This window comes from Equus przewalskii, chromosome 7 (genome assembly GCF_037783145.1).
Source record: "Equus przewalskii isolate Varuska chromosome 7, EquPr2, whole genome shotgun sequence".
Lineage (NCBI taxonomy): Eukaryota > Metazoa > Chordata > Mammalia > Perissodactyla > Equidae > Equus > Equus przewalskii.
Genome location: NC_091837.1, coordinates 86,136,910 through 86,159,742, shown reverse-complemented (window position 1 = coordinate 86,159,742; position 22,833 = coordinate 86,136,910). Strand labels below are relative to the sequence as shown.

Here is a 22,833-nt window from a genome sequence, read left to right as displayed (position 1 = left end):
GACACTTGGAAGAAGCGATGCAACCATAGCGCGGACACGCAGGACCAGCGCCGCCCCGCAGAGAGCCACGTGCTGGAGTCTTGGAGGTTGAGCCAATGGAAGGCAGAGGAACCTGAGTAAATTCAGATTTACTGGAGCCTGAATTTTCTCCAATTTGGGGACAAAGAAAAACTAGGAACGAAAGTAAATATTTATTTAGAATGAGGAAACAACATTCACAAATTTTCGAAAGCTATAAAATATCACAAAATCCTGAAAAATACGATAAAGTTCTAGTAAGAGCTACTAAATAATTAATAAAACAAATTCCTACATTTTTGACTATACACGCTTTGAGTAACTTCTTAGTATGAGTGACTTTGTGATACCATTTTTTGTAGAGAGGATTTCGTCTTTCTTCCCAAATAGTTGGTCATCTTTTTGCAAATGAAATTTGGATAATAAGCTCATAGCATGACACATACGCCTATTTGCTGTTTGGAATATTCAATCTTTAAAATTTGTACCCTACACATATAGGTATCCCAAAAAACTATCTTTCATATGATTTTCACTTAAAAGTATGGTGCATTATTACCTACGTTTCTGAGAGGAGAGAACTTCCATATTGACCATGTACACATAATATACACGTCCAAAAATATATTCCACTACAGTAGTCCTCTCTTATCCTCTGTTTGGCTTTCCACGGCTTTAGCTACAAGTGGTGACCTGCAGTCTGAAAATATTAAATGGAAAATTCCAGAAATAAACAATTCATAAGTTTTAAATTGCATGCTGTTCTGAGTCCTGTGCTGAAATCTGGTGCTGTCCTGCTGTCCCCTCGAATGTGAATCATCCTTTGTCCAGCGGCTCCATGCTGTATCTGCTCCCTGCCCATTAGTCACTTAGGAGCTGACTCAGTTATCAGATGAACCGTCACAGTATCACAGCGCTTGTGTTCAAGTCACCCTGATTTTACTCTATAATGGCCCCAAAGTGCAGAGTAGTGATGCTGGCAATTCGGATATGCCAAAGAGAAACTATAAAGCGCTTCCTGTATGTGAAAAGGTGAAAGTTCTCAACTTAATAAGGAAAGAAAAAAATCATATGCTCAGCTTGCCAAGATCTACAGTAACTTTTATTACAGTATATTGTTATAATTGTTCTATTTTATTATTAGTTATTGTTGCTAATCTCTTACTGTGCCTAATTTATAAATTAAACTTTATCATAGGTATGTACATATAGGAAAAAACAGTATATGTAGGATCTGGTACTCTCTGTGGTTTCAGGCATCCACTGGGGGGTCTTGGAATGTAAGCTCCACGAATAAGGAGGAACCACTGTGTGTACAAACTGTATGTATCCTCAACTCAACTTCAACTTGACAAGATCCAAAAGATTTCCACAGCTACTCCTCGTCCAAAAGAGAAGAGGTCAAGAGTGTTGGAGAAAAAGTCAGGGTGGAAAGAGGCAGGTTCAAAAATGTGTCTCAATTATCTTACTGCTCCAAACCACACAGGAACACGTGACCATATTCACATCTTGCTGGGATGGCTGCTAAGGTCCTGTAAGGGGCCCATGCAGGACGGGGGCCTGGAACGGCAGCTTCTTCAGCTTGTCTGTAGCTCGACGTCCGCAGAGGAGCCAGCGCGCTCCTTCTCCTTTGTAGGATGGAGAGCGGTGTAGTTCAAACCCAAACCACCAAATACCGAGTATCTTTCTTTTAGCACAATATTTTTTCTATAATACATAAAGAAATTATTTTTAAGTCAGTCTACCAATTGATATGAAAAATAAGCAAAATAAAGTATGGATTTCATTTCATAATTGATGTTACTAACTAGAAGCACATGCAGCTCTTTTGGTGCCAATAATACAGCTGATGAAAGAGGAAAAATCAATGAGTGGGAAGAAACCAGGACTTGTAGTGACAGGGTCTGGTCTGGTTACGGCTCTTTCAGGAAGGTCGATGTGTTAGGGTTCTTCAGAGAAACAGACCAACAGAAGATATATATAATACTATATTATGTTGTATATAAATATCCTTCCATACATGTTTTTATTTTATTTTTATTTTCCATAAAGAGATTTATCATAAGGAGTTGACTCACGTGATTATGGAGGCTAACAACTCCCAGGATTGGCAGTTGGAAGCTGGAGACAAAGCCAGCCAGAGGTAAAAGTTCCAGTCCAGGTGGAAAGGCCTGAGAACCAGAAAAACTAATGGAGCTTCAATCCGAGTCCAACAGGCTTGAGACCCTGGAAGAGCCGATGTTTCAGTTCAAGTCCAAAAGCAAGAAAAGAACTGATGTCCCAGCTTGAAGAGAGTCAGACAGGAGGAGTTCCCCCGTACTTGCAGGAAGGTCAGCCTTTTTTGTTCTATTCAGGTCTTCAGCTTATTATATGAGGCCCACCCACATTAGGAAGGGCCACCTCCTCCATTCAGTCTGATAGAAATGTTAGTCTCGTTCAAAAACACCCTCACAGACACACTTAGAATAATGTTTGACCAAGTTTCTGGGCACACAGAGGTTGAGCCAAGTTGATCTTTAACATAAAATTAATGATTGGTTTTGAGAATCTCTGCACCCTCCCCACCCCCACCTAGGGTGCACATCAGAATAATGAGCTTCTCAAAACACAGATATGTGATAAGCGCTCCTAACCAGTTAAATCAAAATCTCCAAAGAGAGACTTGGACATATGAATTTAAAAACAAATTCTTAGGTGAATCTAATGGATTCTGCTAATTCTATACAATTGCATTAAAGGATTATTTACCATTTTTTACAATATTCAGATTATCCATGTGAGAACCCTCATGAGATTTCATCAGCACCTCATTTTGTACACATTAGAAGATATTTTCATGTGAATATGGAATTATACCTTCCATTGGCTTTGATCATAACTTCAGAACTAATTACAAAGGAAAATTGCCTCAAGCGACAATTGCACATTGTAAAATGCATTTCAAAGAATACTCTCTGTTCCAGTATGTCATCTGTGCCTTTTCAGTCCTCTTATATGATCCCTGTAAAAACATCAGATAAAGGAGCCTTCTGTCTTTATGATTTCTTAACTCTCATTAAACTACTGATGCTAATTAGGATGCACCACGGCTCTGGAGAGGAGTTGGTGACACTCTGCATTTCCACCACTCTCTTTCTCATCAGAGTGCTAAATGGAGTTCCTTCCAGACAGCTTGCCATACTTTGAGCTGTTATCCTGGACACAACCCTGATCATGCTTAATTCAAATGCTGCTTTCTAGAGAGAGGCCAGTGACCTATGAAATAACCCAAGGCAGGAACTCATTTCAGCAGGGATAATAAATAAATGAAAAGAGACTGAAAACCCCACAAAAAACCTGCACAGAGATGTTTATAGCAGCCTTATTCATAATGGCTAAAAGTTGAAAGCAACCAAGATGTCCTTCTGTGGGTGATGCATAAAGAAACTCTGGTATATCGAGACAATGGAATATTATTCAGCACTAAAAAGAAATGAACTGCCAAGCCACGAAAAGACATGGAGGGAACTTAAATGCCTATTGTTAGGTGAAAAAAGCCAATCTGAAAAGATTATATACTATTTGATTCCAACTATATGACATTCTGGAAAAGGCAAATTTATGGAGACAATAGAAAGATCAGTGGTTGCCAAAGGTTGTGGGGCAAAGAGGATGTTTAAGATGGTAAAAATACTCTGTATGATAGCGTAATGATAGAGGCATGTCATTATCCATTTGTCTAAACCCATACAATGCACAACACCAAGAATGAACCCTAAGGTACACCGTCGACTTTGGGTGATTATGATGCGTCAATGTGGGTTCATCTTGGTAAAAAATGCACCATTCTGGTGGGAGATATTGATAATTGAGGAGGATTGTATGGGTAGGGGCAGGAGGTATATGAGAAATCTCCACTGTGAAGAACAGTAAAGAGGTGCCTCAAAAAAATAAAAATAGAATTACTATAGAATCCAGCAATTCCATTTCTTGGAATATATCCAAAATAATTGGAATCTGGATCTCGAAGAACTATCTGCATCCTCATGTTAATTGCAGCATTATTCACAATAGCCAAGATATGGAAACAACCCAAATGTCCATGTAAAGAAACATGTGATGTATACATACAGAAAAGAAAATGCGATGCATACATACAAAGGAATGTCATTCAAACTTAAAAGGAAAGAAATCCTGCTATGTGCAATAACTTGGATGAACCGAGAGGACAGTATGCTAAGTGAAATAAGTCAGTGACAGAAAGACAAATGCTGCATGAGTCCAGTTAAATGAAGTATTCAAAACAGTCAAATTTATAGAAGCAGAGAATACAATGGTGGTTGCCAGGGGATGGGGAGAAGGGGAAATGGGGAATTATTTTTAAATGGGTATAAAATTTCTTTTATGCAAGATAAGTTCTAGAGATCTGTTTTACAACATAATACTTATAGTTAACATTACGATATTGTGTACTTTAAATTGTGTTGAAAGGATAGGCCTCATGTTAAATGTTCTTACCACAAAACCCACCACACACACACACACACACACACACACACACACACACACACAAGAACACAAGGAAATTTCTGGAGGTGATGGATATGTTTAGTACCGTGGTTGTGATGACAGTATCACGCTGTATGCATATGTCCAAACTCATCAAAATGTACACATTAAATGTGGACAATCTTTTGCATATCAATTATACTTCAATAAAGCTAAAATATTCATTGGAAACACTTGGAACCCCCCCAAAAAATATACCACCTCCAAACCCTCCCAAAACTTTGCATCCATAGTTCTAAAGTCCTTGTCTTTAAATTATACGTTTGAAAAAAAAATAAAAGGGACGTTTATAGAGTAAAAAATCTGTAATGTATATGAGAAGAATGGACAAGTTTAAATTTGTCATTCCAGATTTTTATATCATAGAGAAGTTTTAAATTTTATACTATACATTCCTGTTTTAAATCTGATTTTTCCACTCGGTAGTACACAGTTAATACCTTTGGTGTCAGTACACGGCGAGAGGGAGATGAGCATACTCTTAGGGAAAAGGAAAGAAGACAGGTGCCTCGTCCAATCTCCTCTTCAACATGAACACTGCTCCTGCAGGTAAAATAAACTAATGCTATTTACTACAAGGAGTATCCTTATCTCCAGAATATTCTTAACTGAATATCCTTGTATAGGAATTTCTTTTAGGGAAAAAAAAAAAGAATGTTTGGATTTATGAGACATTCAATGTTGGAAAATGTTCCATGGCTGGGATGTAAAAGAAAGATGTTCCATAGACCAAATGCTCCCCACCACGTGGGATCATCGCCACTGTGTAACTCACTTAGAGGTCTTATCTTTGTTCTTTTTAATCCACTTTTACCATTATTCTCAAACTATATATTTGTATAGATTAATTAAATACAAGCTGATTCCTTTGTGCTATATTTTAAATTTTAAAATAGTATTTCTTAACTTAAATAGATGTTATAACACCTGATTTCAACCTATCTTTTTCTTTATCATATTACATTTCTACGAGTAGAGTGGATTCTGAATAGCTTAATTTTCTTTCAGAATTCTTATGGCAGCCTTAGAGTTAAATCAGTCATCTCGGTGTTCTGAGGGTTACCTTGGCAATGTCTATAAATTATCCACTAGTAGTTCAATGAATTCTGACTTAGGTAATTTAGTGCTTATATTATTCTTAATTACATTTATTTAAAAGGTCTTGAAGGCACTTATATCAGCAAAGTAGCATCCCATATGCTTAATTGTTCTTATACATTTACAGAATTCTAATATGGTATTTGATCAGCCTCCCTCTTTGGCCTGATGAGCTAATTTATGTCTTGCAAGGAACAAGCTGAACAGATTTTCATGGTGGATGGGATCTTGGGGTGAAGGTTCACCCCAGTGCCCTGGGAGATCTAAGATCCGGAGGGACGTAGAACAGTGGTCTCATCAGGCTAATGAAAGACAGGTCCAGGATTTCAGTTACTCTCCTCACACTATAGCTGCAGCCACTGTTCAGAAACATAAGTATATAGAGCTGGGAAAACAGTGGGGGTCACCACAAATTATAACCATGTTTGTTCAGCGCTGGACAGAGGGAGACCGAGAAAGGAGACGGAGCCTATATTAGGATGAAGCTGAAGTTCAATGGGAAAGGCACACAGGAAACAAACACAAAGATCGCTACAAGTCTGATGAGATCTTTTAAAATCTTGCATATTTCCTTGAGGAAAAATAGTCAAGGAAGCATTTTTTGGCCTGAAGCCCCTCCTGTTTATAAAGTGATGTGTAAACTGAAGTTAAGGGCAAGATGTGACTGGCCGGTAGGAGGTGAAAGAGCTGTGTGCGACTGTTCTAGACGGAGAAAACAGTGTGGACCTAGATGTATTAGTCAGGGTTTGAAACAGAACCAGAACCAACAGGATATATATCTATATATCTCTATCTCTATAGAGAGAAAAATTGGTTTATTACAGGAGTTGGCTCTTGCAGTTACGGAGACCGAGAAGTCCCAGGATCTACAGTCTGCAATCTGGAGAGCCTGGAGAGCTGATGGTGTAATTCAGTCCAAATCTGAAGGTCTGAGAACCACGGGAGCCAATGAAGTCAGTTCTAATCCAATCCCAGAGATGTGAGAATCGAGGGCTCACAGTGTAAGTCCTAGTCCACCTCTGAAAGCCGGAGAATTGAGAGTGGCGATGTTCGAAGGCTGAAGGAGATGGACATTCCAGGCAAGCAGGGAGCAAATCCGCCCTTCCTCTGCCTTTTCATTCTATTCAGGCCCTCAGTGGACTGGATGATGCCATCTGCATTGGTGAGGGTGCTCTTCCTTACTCAGTCTACCAAGCCAATGCTAATTTCTTCTGGGAACACCCTCACAGAAACACCCATAAATAATGTTTGACTAGCAAGCTTGGCATCACTTACCCCAGGCAAGTTGACACATAAAATTAACCATCACAAGTCTACTCCTTTCAAGCTGGCACCCATATGCATGTCTTTAAGCCATACTTAATCTTCAAATAAAGATAATAATAAGGTCACAATTCCACCTACCATGATACAACTATCCTGCATATAACTGAAAATTAACCCCTTCCCCATAAGAGGAGATGAAGCCTTTAGGTGATGTTTACTCTTCTCCTTGATATTGTATAACTTAAATACTCTGATGTAAAATTAATAATACTTAAATATCGATATAAAGACAATACATTTCATATTAATGATAAGGGAATAAGAGAGGAAAGAAAACAAAGATATATAGAGATAGATAGAGAGACACACAAACATATTTATGGTAAAATAAGGAAGAAATACTCAGTAGAGTGTCAGGTCACATGGTCATAGCTACATTCTTCAACTGTCTATTCCACATTCCTTTTGAAGAACAAGCACCTCGGCTGGTCATGATTCTTTGCCTGGTGGGATGACCCAAACTTTCATTCCTGAAGGCTCTGAGCCTTTACTAATCCTGCCTGTACTGGGTCGCTGTAGTTTTCCATTGACCTTAATCATAGGGCATGGTAATACTAAGCCTCCCTAAGGAATGTCCTGCATTGCATATATACTCTTCTTCACCTCCATTGTGGAGTAGCAGTCCAATTGTCCCTGGTAGTCAGGGTCAGTCACCCCAGCCAGCACAGTAACTCCCTTCTTGGCATATTCAGAGGCAAGAGGTGTTCAAAGTGAGAGGGTGCCAGACTTAACTTCCAGCTCAATGGAATCCTTGCTGTGTCTCCTAGTAGAAATATTCTCCTTTTGGAACTCAGATCTGTAGGCCAGTAGAGCATAATCTCGTGAGAACAGGAAGCAAACGTTTTGCTAGTGGGTCACTAGGCGTAATAGTGTGTGGTGCCGCTCTCATTTCCACTCCTTGATTCCTGGATCTGTGAATCCTGGATCTCAGAGAAACAGCCCCATATACTAGACTCTGATTCAGAGCGTATACAGACTTCCAGAGAACCTTGTCCCATCTCTGCAAGGTACTGCCACCTAGTCGCTGCTGTAATGGGTGTTCAAAAAGCCAGTTCACTGTTCTATCAAGCTAGTGGCTTCAGGACAGTAGAGACATTCGTAAGGTCAGAAAGCCCATGAGCAAAGGCTTCTTACCACGTTTCTTTTGCTGAAAAGTGAGCTCCTTGATCAGAAGCGATGCTGTGTGGAATACCATGGCAGTGGATAAAGCATTCTGTAAGTCCACAGATGGCAGTTTTGACAGAAGCATTGTCTTCAGGGAAGGCAACTCCATATCTCAAGGAAGCGTCTATTCCAGTAAGCTGCCCCTTCTATGATGGAAGTGGTCCAATGTAATCAACCTGCCCCCAGGTAGCTGGCTGAGCATCCCAGGGAATGGTGCCATATTGGGGCTCAGTGTTGGTTTCTGTGGCTGGCAGATTGGGATTGAGCAGGAAAATTTTGGTTCCTTTGATGAAATGAAAGAAAGGCAGTGTAGCTACAGGTTCATGTGAATAGGCGAGAATAACAAAGAGCAGACAGGAGAGGCATTCAGAAGTGAAATCACACTGTCCTGGTTTAGAACAGAGAAATCCTCCCGGTGGCCACCTCATGTCCCCTCCCTCTGCCTTCTTGGTAGTTAGGTGATGCTATGCTTGTAGGTGAAGGAGGCTGGGCAAGAGAGCTCTGGGAAGTATCCCACCAGCTTTTCCAAAAAACAGTGAAATCGTGTAGGCTCTGGTAGGTAGTAAAGGGAGGGAAGCTTTTCTCTACCCAAAGTATCCAGCCCTGTGGTCGGCCAGCTATTTGCCTAAGACTCCAGGTCTCTCTCCTTCTGTTACTCCTTCTTACCCAGGAGAAGGAGGAGTTATCTGATTGGTGAGTTTCAAAGGGGAAATTGGGCACATGGCTCTGTCTCTTCCTCTCTTCCCTTGCTTTGGGGAAGAGATATCTGCAAGAAGCACACTTTGCACAACCTTTCTCAAGTACGTAGGATGAAGAGGGAAAGGGTCCCATGTGAAATAAGCTTCCATCTGCCCAGGACAGCTGTATGATGCACACCAAGCTCTCAAGCTCTTTACTATGGATTTCAGAATTAGGAAGCTCACTTTCCCTTAAATATAAGTCAAAGTCTTCACAATATGTTTATCAGTAACAATACAAGCAATATTTTAATATATTTATTCATAGGAAATATCAATAAGTAAATATTGCTATGTTATGTAATATAATGATGCCTGCAGCAGAAACTGGTTAGATGGCTACAAACTCCATTTTCTTTTTCTTTTTAAGTTTTTTTTTTTTTTTTTTTGGTGAGGAAGATTGGCCCTGAGTTAACATCTGTTGCCCATCTTCCTCTTATTTTTTTTCTCCTCAAAGCCCCAGTACATAGCTGTATTTCCCAGTTGTAGGTCATTCTAGTTCTTCTATGTGGGATACCACCACATCATGGCTTAAGGAGCAGTGGGTAGATCTGAACCAGCAAAACCCGGGCCATCAAAGCAGAGCTCACGAACTTAACCACTCAGCCATGAGGCTGGCCCCTATTTTTCTTTTTGAGGATACATCTTGAATACATTTCCCAACATCCCTTACAATTAGGTGTCACTATGCAAATGAGTACTTGTCTTTGGATCGTAAGTGGAAATGATGTACACTACTCCTAAGCCTGGTCCATATAAGTTGTCCCTATGTGACGCCCCATTCTCTCTTTTTTCTAATCTCTGGTCAGATGCAGAGTGTCCAGCTGCACGACCTATGAGAGCTCAGGAGACAGCAGAGTCACTGGATGGGAGAAGGCTGCCCTTCAAACACATGTAGGGAATGTATGTGAGTCAAAAATAATTTTCTACTGGCTACTATCTACTGAAATTTGGGGCACTGCTTGTTAGAACAGTTAAGGTAGAAAAAAGTGGTGTCATTATTGGGCATCCATTGACCTGTCAACATCTGGGGTTTAGCCAGTGGATCTGGATTTCCTTGGGCTTCCAGATTACTTGGAAGGCAGCTGTACTATCAGTAAAAGGCAAGTCACTGAAGTGTTTGTAATCCAACGTACACTTTTAGAAATATCACCCTGGTCGCTGGGTGGAAAAATGAATAGGTCAAAAGTGATGGGCAGGAGACCTGGAGGGGAGGGCAAAGCAAGAGATTAAGATGGCTCTGACTGTGGAGGTGGCAGAGCTGGCAGGGATGGTACGAGCTACAGCTGGAGTGAGAACTGACAGGACACATTAATGTTGGTGGTCACTTCTATGGAGTAATTTATTAAAGCCACGAAAATAGCAATAAGATACAGTATTTCAAAATCAGCTCACAACTATATTAATCCTCCACCATAATGTATTTCTTACAAATATCTTCAAGGAGACTCTCTGTATGTTTGTAGAATAGCTCCTATATGGCATAATCCTTCTCAAAGTGAAGATATCAGTGCAGAATTTTAGCTACATAACTCCTAATTTTAACGTTCTGTTTCTGCCAAATCAAAAAGATGTTTTGGGGTGTTTGAGTTAAGGCTTCAGTGTAAGCTATTAGAATCATAAAGAGCCCCCACGAAGCCCGCATCTCTATAAATATTTAATATAAATATTTATTTAAAAACCCTGTAAATTGTAAACTACTAGAAACGTTTTTACTATCACAAAAATATAGAAGATTTCTCAATAAATCCTTAAAAAAGATGCCAGGTAAAAGTAGAAAATTTTCAAAAAATGATTAAAAAGTTATTTTTCAGCTTGAGACCAATTTTAAAATGTTAGCAGTATTCTCTACTTATGGTAAAAAATATCTCCCATTATGGAAAGAATCAGGGTCATTTCTTGTTAAAGTAAGGTGCCACAATTATTTGTAATCAATATTACTACATGACCATTAGATTCTCTAGACCATACGATTTCATTAAAAAGATCATTTCAGTACACTTGGAATTCATAATCTAATTCCAAATCAATATTCACAGACTTGCAAAGGAAAAGCTGAATACGTATTAAATTCAGCAAGGGAACAACACTTTGAATATAATCATCTCTACTACTCATTGTCTTGGTTGCATTTTAAATACTTATTAGATTTTACAATTAAATCCTTATATTTACTCTTCTCTAAATGTCACTGATTTAAGACTGATTCCCTGTAAAGCACAGCAAAGTTTCAAATATATTTTTAAAAATCTGGCTCCATTAAGCACATCTGTTTCCAGCTTTAAGAACTGCTGATCTTCCCACCAGCAGTTCTTAGCCAGGCACGGATTTGCTTGCAGCAGTTTCAGGCATCCAACAAAGAATTACATTGCATTGAAAATTTTTTATAGATGAAGAATTACAGTGAAAATGAAGGTCATTCGTCAGAATTTTTGAGGAGTGGAGTGAGAAAGGAGATTCATATGAAGTTCCAAAGGAGGTGTCACGACAGCTTTTTCTGGTTGTCTATCAACTGGATGGGAATGTTGAATATTATATACTTATAATTACTCTATAATGCCATTTCTAAATGTACCGTAAAATTCTTGTTCTATTATAATCTATTATTAAATTAAACAGGGGCGAGCCCCATGGCGTAGTGGTTAAGTTTGGCATGCTCCACTCTGGCGACGTGGGTTCATGGGTTCAGATCCCAGACCCAGACCTACACCACTCGTCAGCCGTGATGTGGCAACTCACATAGAAAGCGGAGGAAGATTGGCATAGATCTTAGCTCAGGGCTAATCTTCCTTAGCAAAAAAAAAATTAAACACTGTATGTATAATTATGTGACCAAGTAATTTTCTTCAGTTTTTAAATATTTTTAAACATTCCATCATATTTTGTGAAAACTACTTAAACATATGTGCATACCACGTCTCTTCAAAAAGGCTCCAAGAGGGGCTGACCCTGTGGCCTCATGGTTAAGTTCAGCAGCACGTGCTGCTTTGGCAGCCTGGGTTCAGATCCCAGGCACAGACCTATACCACTCAGTATCCATGCTGTGGTGGTGACCCACACACAAAATAGAAGACTGGCACAGATGTTAGCTCAGAACAAATCTTCCTCAAGCAAAAAAGAGGAGGATTGGCAGCAGATGTTAGCTCAGGGTGAATCTTCCTCAGCAAAAAAAAAGCTCTAAGAATATCACAAATTCCTTTTTAGGAGGTGGGAAGAGATATTTTAAAAAATAATCCCATATAAAATTCAAACAATGTTTTTTGCTTTATCTCTATTTGTCATAACTTTCCATCATCTGCAACAAAAGCTTTTTTTTTCATTCATTGCCATTTTCATTCACTGCCCATATCTGAAGTTCATCTAACTGAAATGTATACTCAAAAGTTGAAATAGTTGAGGGTCCGGCCCCATGACCAAGTGGTTAAATTTGGCATACTCTACTTCGGTGGCCCAACATCCGTTCCCAGGAGCACACCTATACCACTGGTTGGCAGCCATGTTGTGGCAGCAACCCACATCCAAACAGAGGAAGACTGGCAACGTATGTTAGCTCAGGGTGGAAAAAAAAGTTGAAGTAGCTGGACAAATTTTCCACAACAATTTTGAGATTTCCTTTGTTCTGAAACCATATCATCATTTTATCTAGTAAAAGTGTCATATATGTATTAATATATATTTCCGTATGGGTATCAAAATGCAGACCCAATTTATGATGTTAAAATGCTTCATTGGTTTTATTTCTTCTCATCTACAAAGCTTTGTTAAGCAATTTAAAGTAAGCATTTTCCCATTTGATATCAAAAATACCTTTGAATATAAAACACTAAACCTTTTAAAATATACATATCACTTTGTAGACCAATTCAAAACCATGACGTTTTTCAAAAACAGTTGCTACAAAAATGTTAAACTGCTTGAATAAAAAGCTGTAGGAGACTAATGTTATCAAGTCTGCACTGCCCACTAGTGGCAGTAGATAGTAAATGTATGTTCTCGTAAAAATCAAATTTAAGACCAATTCTATCTTAAATATTAGCTTTCTCAATCAAATTTAGAGCCCGTTATATTGTAGAGCAAACACACATACACTCTAGGCATAACATGGTTTTTGTGTTGTGAACTATTTTTCCATATAACATTGATATACTGCTAGTGTTCATACCCGGAGACATAATGTTCAGTTAGGTACCTGGGAATACAGACACTATGCATGTAAAGGCATGATGCACACTATACACACACACACACACAACCCCCCAAAGTTTAAGCTAGAAACAGAACCACTCTGAAAATCTAACACGAATCCATAGAGGAGAAATAAACTTAATCTAGCTTGTTAGCTTTGTTTAGTTTACCCCTCAATGACAAATGCTCTCAAACTAACCTGCTGTGGTTCTCACTGAAGTGACCTTTCATTAGTAAACGATTTTTAAACAAGAGACATTTGCTTAAGAATATTAGGAGAAGCTCCCCCTCCTTTCAGACCTCAGCGATCCACAGAGTTAATAGCTGACTATTTCTGAACTCGTGCACAGCGATTGCTATGCTCTATGGACATCGGGATGCCCGCGTATGGTCCAGAAGTTAAGGCATATGCTGGCAACTAAGGTTCTTGAACATTTCATCATGTGATTTCAGCAAACTTAAGTTAGTGACTCTAATCTTTATTACTTCCTGGAAACAAACTTGAAACAACATTCATATAGGATTTCACAAACAAAGAGGAATATTGCTCATCACTTTTTAACAACTGATGGAAGAGTGCTTCCAATTAAGGCACGATTACGTAATTGACTTAGATACTCAGCTTCTTTAGACAGCTGTCACATACATATGGTCTGCATGTGTGTATGTGTGTTTATTGCACACACATCAGGTAAATGTTAACTCACTTGATGGCATTTAGCTTGTCATTATTTTTGCTCAGTGTCTTTCTTTTCTTTGCTTTGCTCATTATTCTATCCCACATACTTACCTAGCACAATGTGTTAGTACAGAGAATATGTACAATTAATATTGTTTAAATAATTAATATTAATAAATCATTGAAATGGAAAGCATTCATGACAGAAATTTATGGGTGAAAATGCAAAGGAAAAGTATAAAAGTGAGTGGCTGATCCCGAATACTTATAATGCCAATATGAAAAACCCTAAATACACTTGAGATAAATTGATATTTTCAGACTGCTTCATTACAGAATAAGATAAAATTATTTATTACAGATCTGATGATATACGACATCTTCAGCAGTCCCCTCGCATGTGACTGGAATGGATAGTTAATGATGTCATGTGGTTTATCATTAAAAATATGCATTATTGGGGCTGGCCCCGTGGCCGAGTGGTTAAGTTCGCGCGCTCTGCTGCAGGCGGCCCAGTGTTTCGTCGGTTCGAATCCTGGGCGCGGACATGGCACTGCTCGTCAGACCACGCTGAGGCAGCATCCCACATGCCACAACTAGAGGAACCCACAACGAAGAATACACAACTATGTACCGGGGGGGCTTTGGGGAGAAAAAGGAAAAAATAAAATCTTTAAAAAAAAAAAAAAAAATATGCATTATTTATAACAAGATATCTTATGGCCTGAGATTAACTGAGTCCACTATTGACATGTGAATTCAAATATTCCTCTTACAGAAGACGTTCAGTTTTTTAACCTCCTTTCCTCTTATCTATCGAGGCTTCTGCCCACTAGGTTACACAGCCAAACAAAGCAAACCATCAGTTTCATTCCTTCCTTTCCATCGTCTGTCTCCATACCTCTTTCATATTTTTTGTCTTCGATTCTTTCAGTTCTTCATACTTCCATTTCCATACAGACAAAGCTGACTCCAGTCGTCCTATTTCCTTTTCCAAAGATAAGCGCATTCTAAATCAAGAATTAAAAGAAAGCAAAGTAGACTTACAATTTAAAAATAATTTTAGAAATGCATTCAATTTTAGATTTTCTATTTTCAGAATTTTTGATAATTGTATATGATCATTGTAACGATAGAAATGTTTTTCACCTTATTAAAAATTACAAATATTGACTAAAATTTGGTTTAATTTATTATTCTGTCAATTAGCTTTACAATAGATTAAACATATTTAATTTAGCCTTGCCAGTATCCAAATAAGTGACTTTCTGCCTACTTTCTCCTGTACTATCCATGCATTTCTCACAATGCCTCTTATTCCTATCATTTCCTTATATAAGAGGATGTACATGTTTCTAACTTTAACACGGCTTTTATCCAACTTCATATTGTCACTGTATATGATTGAAGAATCCTTTGATATGATAGAGAGTACCAAGGAGCCCACCTAACAATGAGAGAAATCTCTCATTTATTGGGGATATAAAAATAATTTTTAAATATTTGCAATTTTGTTTTAATGAAGCGATTTCACTGGGATCTTTCTTTAAATTATTTAAAATAATTGAAATTAATTTCTCCAATTGTAGAATAAGTGACAGAACGAAGATTAAAATCTAGTCCTTTAATATCTCAATCATTCACTTTTTTTCTATGCCCATATGTCTATTAGAATCATTGGAAATAAGTGTTTATTTCTGGTTATAATTAGCATGTATCAACCTTTGCAAATGGCCAGTCCTCATCTGTATGGTAGATTAGATTACTGTTCAAAAATACTCATTCCCTTTCCTCTACTTCCATGCAGAGTTGCTTTCCCCATCCCGTCATTCTAGGCCTTGACAATGGGCTATTAGCAGATTTGACAGATGGAGAAGTTTGAAAAGACTGGTGTGGTTGGTCTTCTTCTCTTATGCCACAGCCATCACTGTGAAAAGAGTTTCCCCCCAAAACTGCTGTCCCCAAATAAACATGTGAAGCAGATCTGAGCCCAACCTCACCAGCTTTACCAAGCCCAGCAAGTCCAGTGAAGGTCAGCTGACCCCAGCTTCCTTGCCTCCACATGGGCAAAATAAATCGTTGTTTTAAGCCACTGAATTTGGGGGGTTTTTTATGCAGCAAAAGATAACTGATACAGAAAATGGTACTTAAAAGTGGGACGCTGCAATAACAAAAACAAAAAAATACGTAGACTTCACTTAGTGACTAGATGGTGGGCAGAGGCTGGAAAAATGGTGATATGTAGTGGTGAAACGCTTGGTGGAATTGTTATTTGCAGTGTCTTGAAAAATAGAAGTGTCCCTGACATTACCAATAGAATGCTGGTGAGCACAACGTGGCCAGGACTTGAAAAGTATTTCTGCAGTTGGGCTTGCTCTCTTGTATTTTGTCCCTTACTATGAGAAATACATACTAGTGCCGGCCCACTGCTCCCAGTGGGAAGAAGAGAGACGTGGGACATAATAAGTCTCTCTTGCAGACCCCAGTCCAGGTCAACCAGCCTCTAGTCAGCTCAGAGACTTTAATAAATTCTGATTGCTATATGCCACTGAGATTCTGCAGTTGTCAGTTACAGCCTTATTGCATTTATAATTAACTAATGCATATACGGATCTATTTCAGTGATAATGTCATTAGAAAGATCTTAGAAACCTATTCACAGAACTAGAAGATGTATGCAGAAGCAAAACTGAATGCCATTTACATATTTATAAGAAATGTGACTCTTCCAGGTAGCACTATTCTGAAAATAATTCAAAATAGGTTTAACCCATAAATATATTAGTTTAATCCAATCAATGGATAAGCAGCCCATTAAGGAGTTACATAATGATATTTGCATGAATCAAGCCATAAAATTGAAAGAGGATATTAAAAAATTAGTTAGAGATTAACTTACCCTCAAAAGACTCAGGCTGCAAAAAATACCAGCACCCTTTATATGACCATAATTTGGATCCCTTATTAACACAGTAAATATATTAAAATTAACAAACAAAAGGGCTCAATATAGAAGTCTAAGTCCTACAAACAGTGCCTATAGATGTCCACACCTCCATATTAACAAGCTCAGCCAAGAATTCTATGTAAGCAAACCCAGCCAGCTGGACACTCCAGTTGCTTACATTGTTGTTATTTTTGTTCTTGGTGGCTGCGTTTGGGATTTCAAGAGGAATAAGATTAAGTATAGAAATAATGAACAAATTGCCAAATACTAATATTTTGTGTTAAATTTAGAAAGAATAGGAAAAAATCATTGTACACTAAAATATGTTATATGTTTGGCATCCGGGTATTTCTAAAGTTTTGGATAAGGCATATTTGAATAATTAAAAGCAATTGAGTATTGAAAGACCTGAATTTAAGGTAAAAAAATACAATAAAATTGTACTAATTTGTAACTTCATTGGAATGTTTAAGAATCACCACATTTATAATTTTAATTTATTAGAGTTACATGAGTAGAATGTGGAAATGTTTTTTGTCAGTAACTGAAAAATTTAAAAAGGAAAAGGAATATATTGAATTAATAAAAGAATTTTATTAAAGGATATTAACTACATTTATGTAATGAAGCATACATTGATTAATTTTGATAATTTTATTTATAAATAGAATAATATAAAATGTGTACTTAAAAATTTGACAAATGTTTATGTTTTTATATTTATAAATTCAAAATCATACATGTCGAGGCAACAACGTCAGTTTTTAACATTACACTTTAATAAATCAAATGATAATGTTAGCAAAAAAACATGTTAACATAAAAATGATTAACTATTAATGGAGAATAAATGCTGATCCTCAAAAATGTCATCAAAATTATTGGAGTAACTAGTCCTTTAAGGATTTTCTAAGAAGTTCAAGAGGAACATTTCAAACAATAAATTTACTGAACTTTTAATCTTAGTTACATGTAAATGTAGACATATTCTAAAGACGTAATCATGTCTAAACTTAGAATAAGCATTGAAAGCCAGTTCATGAGATAAAAATAATATAATTTTGCCAAAGTATATTAAAATGAATGGATAGCTATTTGTATTCCTTATTTAAGGCAAATTAGCAACATTTAAAATATGGTACTATTTGTCTCCTTAAGTATACATCTTAAATAAAATAACTCACATTTATTAGTTTTCTATAAGAAGATTATGTATTTTTATTATGTAAAAAAGTCCAATTTAGTCAGAGAAGTGAGAGGACAGGCAAGTTATAAAAATTTATTTGACACCAATGGGATGCTTGGATATTTTTTAGTATGGCCTCATCAAAAAACTTGTGGGACTCTTTTTATGCAAGCAAGCATTAAAGACATGAGGACATTGCACATTTAAATTTATGCAGCAGAGGGCACTCTTTAAATATTTAACTTTCTGGCCTAATCAATTTATTCTATATTTTAGAGAGATTTTCAAAGTTGATTAATTATAAAGTTAAATTTGTGATTGAAATTTAAACTATTATCATACTATTTGAACTACAAGAAAGCAAAGGAAATAAACCTAATTTTACTCTAAATAATATTGCATATTTTATGCACAAATTCTTTTAAAAAACAAAATTAATAAAGATAAACCCCAGGAAATATATAATGTTTAACATGATATAAACATTAAAAATGAGATTGTTAAAATATATAAAATTTGCATAATCTAAAAGATAAATTGTGAACTAAAATGATTGATATGGAAAGATATGGTTACATTTCTCCACAATTTTTTAATGCTTTGTTAACTATCATGATCCCATAATAATTGGGCATAAAATTTTGACATGTAGACAGGAAGATGAATCAAAATATTTTTCAGGAATGAAAATTCCTGAAACATTAATATTTGGAAATAAAAATTAATCAATTTTGAACTGTGTGAAATTTCATTGTAAAATATTTAATAAGTAACTTCTTAAAAGTCTATTAATGGCAAATGTTTTCGCCAGTCAAGAATAATTAACTTGTAATAATATCTAGTTATCCATTCTTCTATTAGTTCAAAATCTAGAGTTAGTATTAAACTACAAATAATAAAAATGTTTACAAATACACTTTTTTTGGCAAAGAAGAGTGGCCCTAAGCTAATATCTGTGCCTGTCCTCCTCTATTTTGTATATGGGACGTCACCACAACATGGCTTGATGAGTGCTGTAGTTTGCACCTGGAATCAAAACCCGCGAAGCCTGAGCCACCAAAGCAGAGCACATTGAACTTAACCACTATGCCACCAGGCTGGCCCCACAAATACACTTTTAATGAGCAACGTATTTGTCATTTTTTGATTCTACTCTCAAGTATTTCTAATTACTTCTTTCAGCAGTAACATCTTTCATTTTCCTCATCTTCCAGCCTTTTCAGTATCTTTTCAGCAAATAGCCAAAGCCGTATATGGTTAATTTAACTAGAAAAGAGGTGAATTTAAAGAATGCTCTAAAGCTCAGAGACGTCCAGGAACGTCAGAGACCAACACTTGGAGGCAATGCAGCCAGCAACAAGGCCGGCTCTCACACCACGGAATCAGCCCTGTGAAAACCCCACTGCCTGTTGCCTTCACTGCCCGTTGCCTGTACACTCTCCTGCTGTCAACTATGTGTCTGACAAGCAAATATATTCAAATTAGCTAATTTAAGTAGAAAAGGACATTCATAGCTCAGAGAATCTGTGGGAGAGCCAGAGAAGCAAGTGGGGAACCTGCACAGCCAGAAATACCAAAGAGAAAGCCCCAGAAATTATCTCCTCAGCACCTCACTGGGGCCACCCTTTAGGTACAGACATCACAGCATGACCTCACACCACCAACTCGAGACAGCAGGTGATGGTACTGGAGACCAGAGACCACTTCTGCCTCTGGAAACAAGATACAGCTACGGCCAGCCTTCCTCCTCACCAGCATGGCTTCTGGGTGCTCTCTTCTTGAAGCACTAGCTTCTGCTAAAAAGTCTAGGCTACCTCTGAATAGTTGTCCCCAGATCAACGTCTGCACCCTCCCTGCGGGGAGACTGAGCTAGAGACTTACCCGCGTTTGTAGTCTGTGGAGAGAAACAGACTCTGTCTCATTAGGTAGCGGATTGTCCAAACACAAAATAGATACTGGCGAGTCAAAAAACAGCCAAAATACACAAAACGAATTTGGAACAAATTAAAGACTTAAACATAAGACTAGAAACTGTAAAATTCCTAAAGAAAACAAAGTGGTAAAGTTCCCAGACACTGGTCTTGGTCATGATTTTTTGGATTCAACACAAAAAGCACAGACAAGAAAACAAAAATAAAGGAACAGCACTACAACAAATGAAAATACTTCTGCACATCAAAGGAAATTTGTGTAACGGGAGAAAATATTTGCAAAGCACACTCCAATAAGGGGTCAGTATCCAAAATATATAAGGAACTCATACAACTCAATAGCAAAACAACAAATAACCCAATTAAAGAAGGGGCAAAGACCTAAAGAGACGTTTTTTCCAAAGAAGACATACAAATGGCCAAAAAGGACATGAAAATGTGCTCAACATCACTAGCTATCAAGAAAATGCAAATCAAAATCACAATGAGGTATCACCTCACATCTGGTAGCACGGCTGTCATCAAAAAGACAACAGGTAAGTGTTGGCGAGGACGTAGAGGAAAGGGAACCCGCGCACTCTGTTGGTGGGAATGTACATTGGTGCAGCCAGTGTGGAAAAAGGCACAGAGCCTCCTCAAAAAATTAAAAATAGAGCTACCATATGATCCAGCAATCCCACTTCTGAGTGTATATCCGAAGGAATGAAGTCAGTACCTAAAAGAAATATCTGCACTCCCATGTTCATTGCAGAATTGTTCACAATAGCCAAGATGTGAAACGACCTAAGCGTCCGTCAACAGGTGACTAAGTAAAGAAAATGTGGGAAATATATATATATATATATATATATATATATATACAGTAGAAAAAATGTTCAGCCATAAAAATAAGAAAATCCTGCCATTTGTGACGACATGGATGAACCGGGAGGACATTATGCTAAGTGAACAATAAGGTAGAAAAAGAAAGACAAATACTGTATGATCTTAGTTATATGTGGAATCTTAAAAATTTGAACCTATAGAACTAGAGAGTGGAGTGGTGGTTGGCAGGGGCAGGGGAGTGGGGAAAATGAGATGTTGGTCAAAGGGTACAAAGTTTCAGTTATAAAATGAGTAGGTTCTGGGGATCTAACATACAGCATAGTAACTATAGTTAATGCTGTGCTGTATGCTTGAAATCTGATAAGAGGGTAGATCATAAGCGTTCTCATTGCACACACAAAAATAATAACTATGTGAGGTGATAGATATGTTAATTAGTTTAATTGTGATAATAATTTCACAATATATACGTATATCAAAACGTCACATTGTACACCTTAAATATATACAAATTTTATTTGTTAATTATACCTCAATAAAGCTGGGGAAATAATAAATAAATAAATACTAAAAATTACTTTTAAGAAATGGCAAATGTTTACTGCGTATCCCATTAGTTACAATGAATAAAAACTAAAATAGGTCTGAATTTCTAATTTTTAACAATACTATATTAAATAATATTAACCAGATTTGCAAGCTTGCATGCCAATATGTTCATTGTGTTAACTGAGAAATATATATATACATTATATATATTATATATATACATGATATATACAATATATGGATTTCTACTAATGCTAATCTTTGAAGAATTTTTCTGTACCTCCTTACCAAGATTTTAAATCTCATTTTATTAAGAAAAAATTCAACATTTTATGAAGCAAAACAAAATAATTGAAGCATACTACTTCTCTTTAAGTCACACAAAGGAAATATTTTCTACAGGATACAGCTGCCATCTGTACTTTAATTTGAGAAATAATTCTAAATGTTAAAACAGTTCACTAAAATGTTTTACCTCATCCTTTCTCTTACTTAAGACTTGATATGGCCAAAGTTCTTCCTAAATGTTAGGTGCACCTAGCTTTATAACAGGACCAGGTTTCCCACCCTCACCTCAAATTTTCAGCCTGGGAAGTCTTTATCTGAGAGATCAGAAATACACAAATTCTCAGTCCTTGAGCAGCTTCCAGATACTGGGTAATATCACATAAAACTGAACAGTACCCCAAGTATGAATCATATAAGAATGTGTAGTGTATTCCAAGAAGAGGTTCTAGTCAGTGACAATGGTGGAAATGATTCCCTAAGTTCTCTCGGCTGATTCCCATGCTCTAGTCAAGAGAATTTTCCCACTAGCTGGGAACATGGGAAAAATTACATTCATATCTTCTCTACTCTAGCCACCCACTTGTTGAGATTCCGGGAGAAAGAATTTAAAAGATTAGACAGATTTATAGCAACAGTATATCCTATATCCTTGGGAAATATCCTCTAGTGAAAGAAAAAAGGTTTTGCAATCGTCTCATGTGGATTGCATGCTAATGTTGATTCATGGACACATGACACCCAGGGGATGGTTTCTTAAAGAGGAGAGTGAGAAGAGAAAGTGGAGTCAAAGGCCTATTCTCTCTGATTCTCTGGCCTGTCTGTGGCTTATATATTGAAGTTGCTGAGAATTGAAGAATTTACTTACTATTGGGATTATTAATTTATTCCAAAGAAGCATAATATATATGTATGTGTATATGTATGTGAGTAACAGTGTAAGGATGCACATGCATATCCTTAAAACTGGCACCTTAGAGGCTCACATCTAGGAAACAGTTTCATATGGCTCCTATCACATTACGTCAGTGAAGCAACGCTGTGCGTGGGTTTGAGAGAAGTCTATAACTACTAAAAAGTTAAATACTTCAAGAAATAAAACACAGAGGTTAGAACTTGACTGAGACCCATAGTTGCAGATAAAATTAATTGTTAATATGGATACAGGCCTAAAAATTAATTCAAATTTATTCCCTTTTCTACTAATGCTGATTGCCTCTATTAGGAATTTATGTTCGATAGCAGAATAATAAATATTTATTCTATACACAGATGCTTGTATTATCACAATCTATTCATATGGTGAGATATAGACAAAAAATCTGAAAAAGATGATTAGTGGTATGAATAAATTT

General features: G+C 37.1%; 1 protein-coding gene across 4 annotated transcripts in view; it reads right to left on the bottom strand.

Moving 5' to 3' along the window:
* The window catches only part of CCDC102B (coiled-coil domain containing 102B), a 281,402-nt gene that overhangs the window by 213,607 nt on the left and 44,962 nt on the right, over positions 1-22,833 (bottom strand). For all 4 annotated transcript variants that reach the window (XR_011542096.1, XR_011542095.1, XM_070627845.1 and 1 more), the window contains exon 4: positions 14,657-14,765. Coding sequence is in view for 2 of the 4 variants with exons in the window: in XM_070627845.1 (XP_070483946.1) it covers positions 14,657-14,765 (109 nt within the window). In the remaining 2 variants the exon portion in view is untranslated. The remainder of the gene's footprint in view (positions 1-14,656; positions 14,766-22,833) is intronic.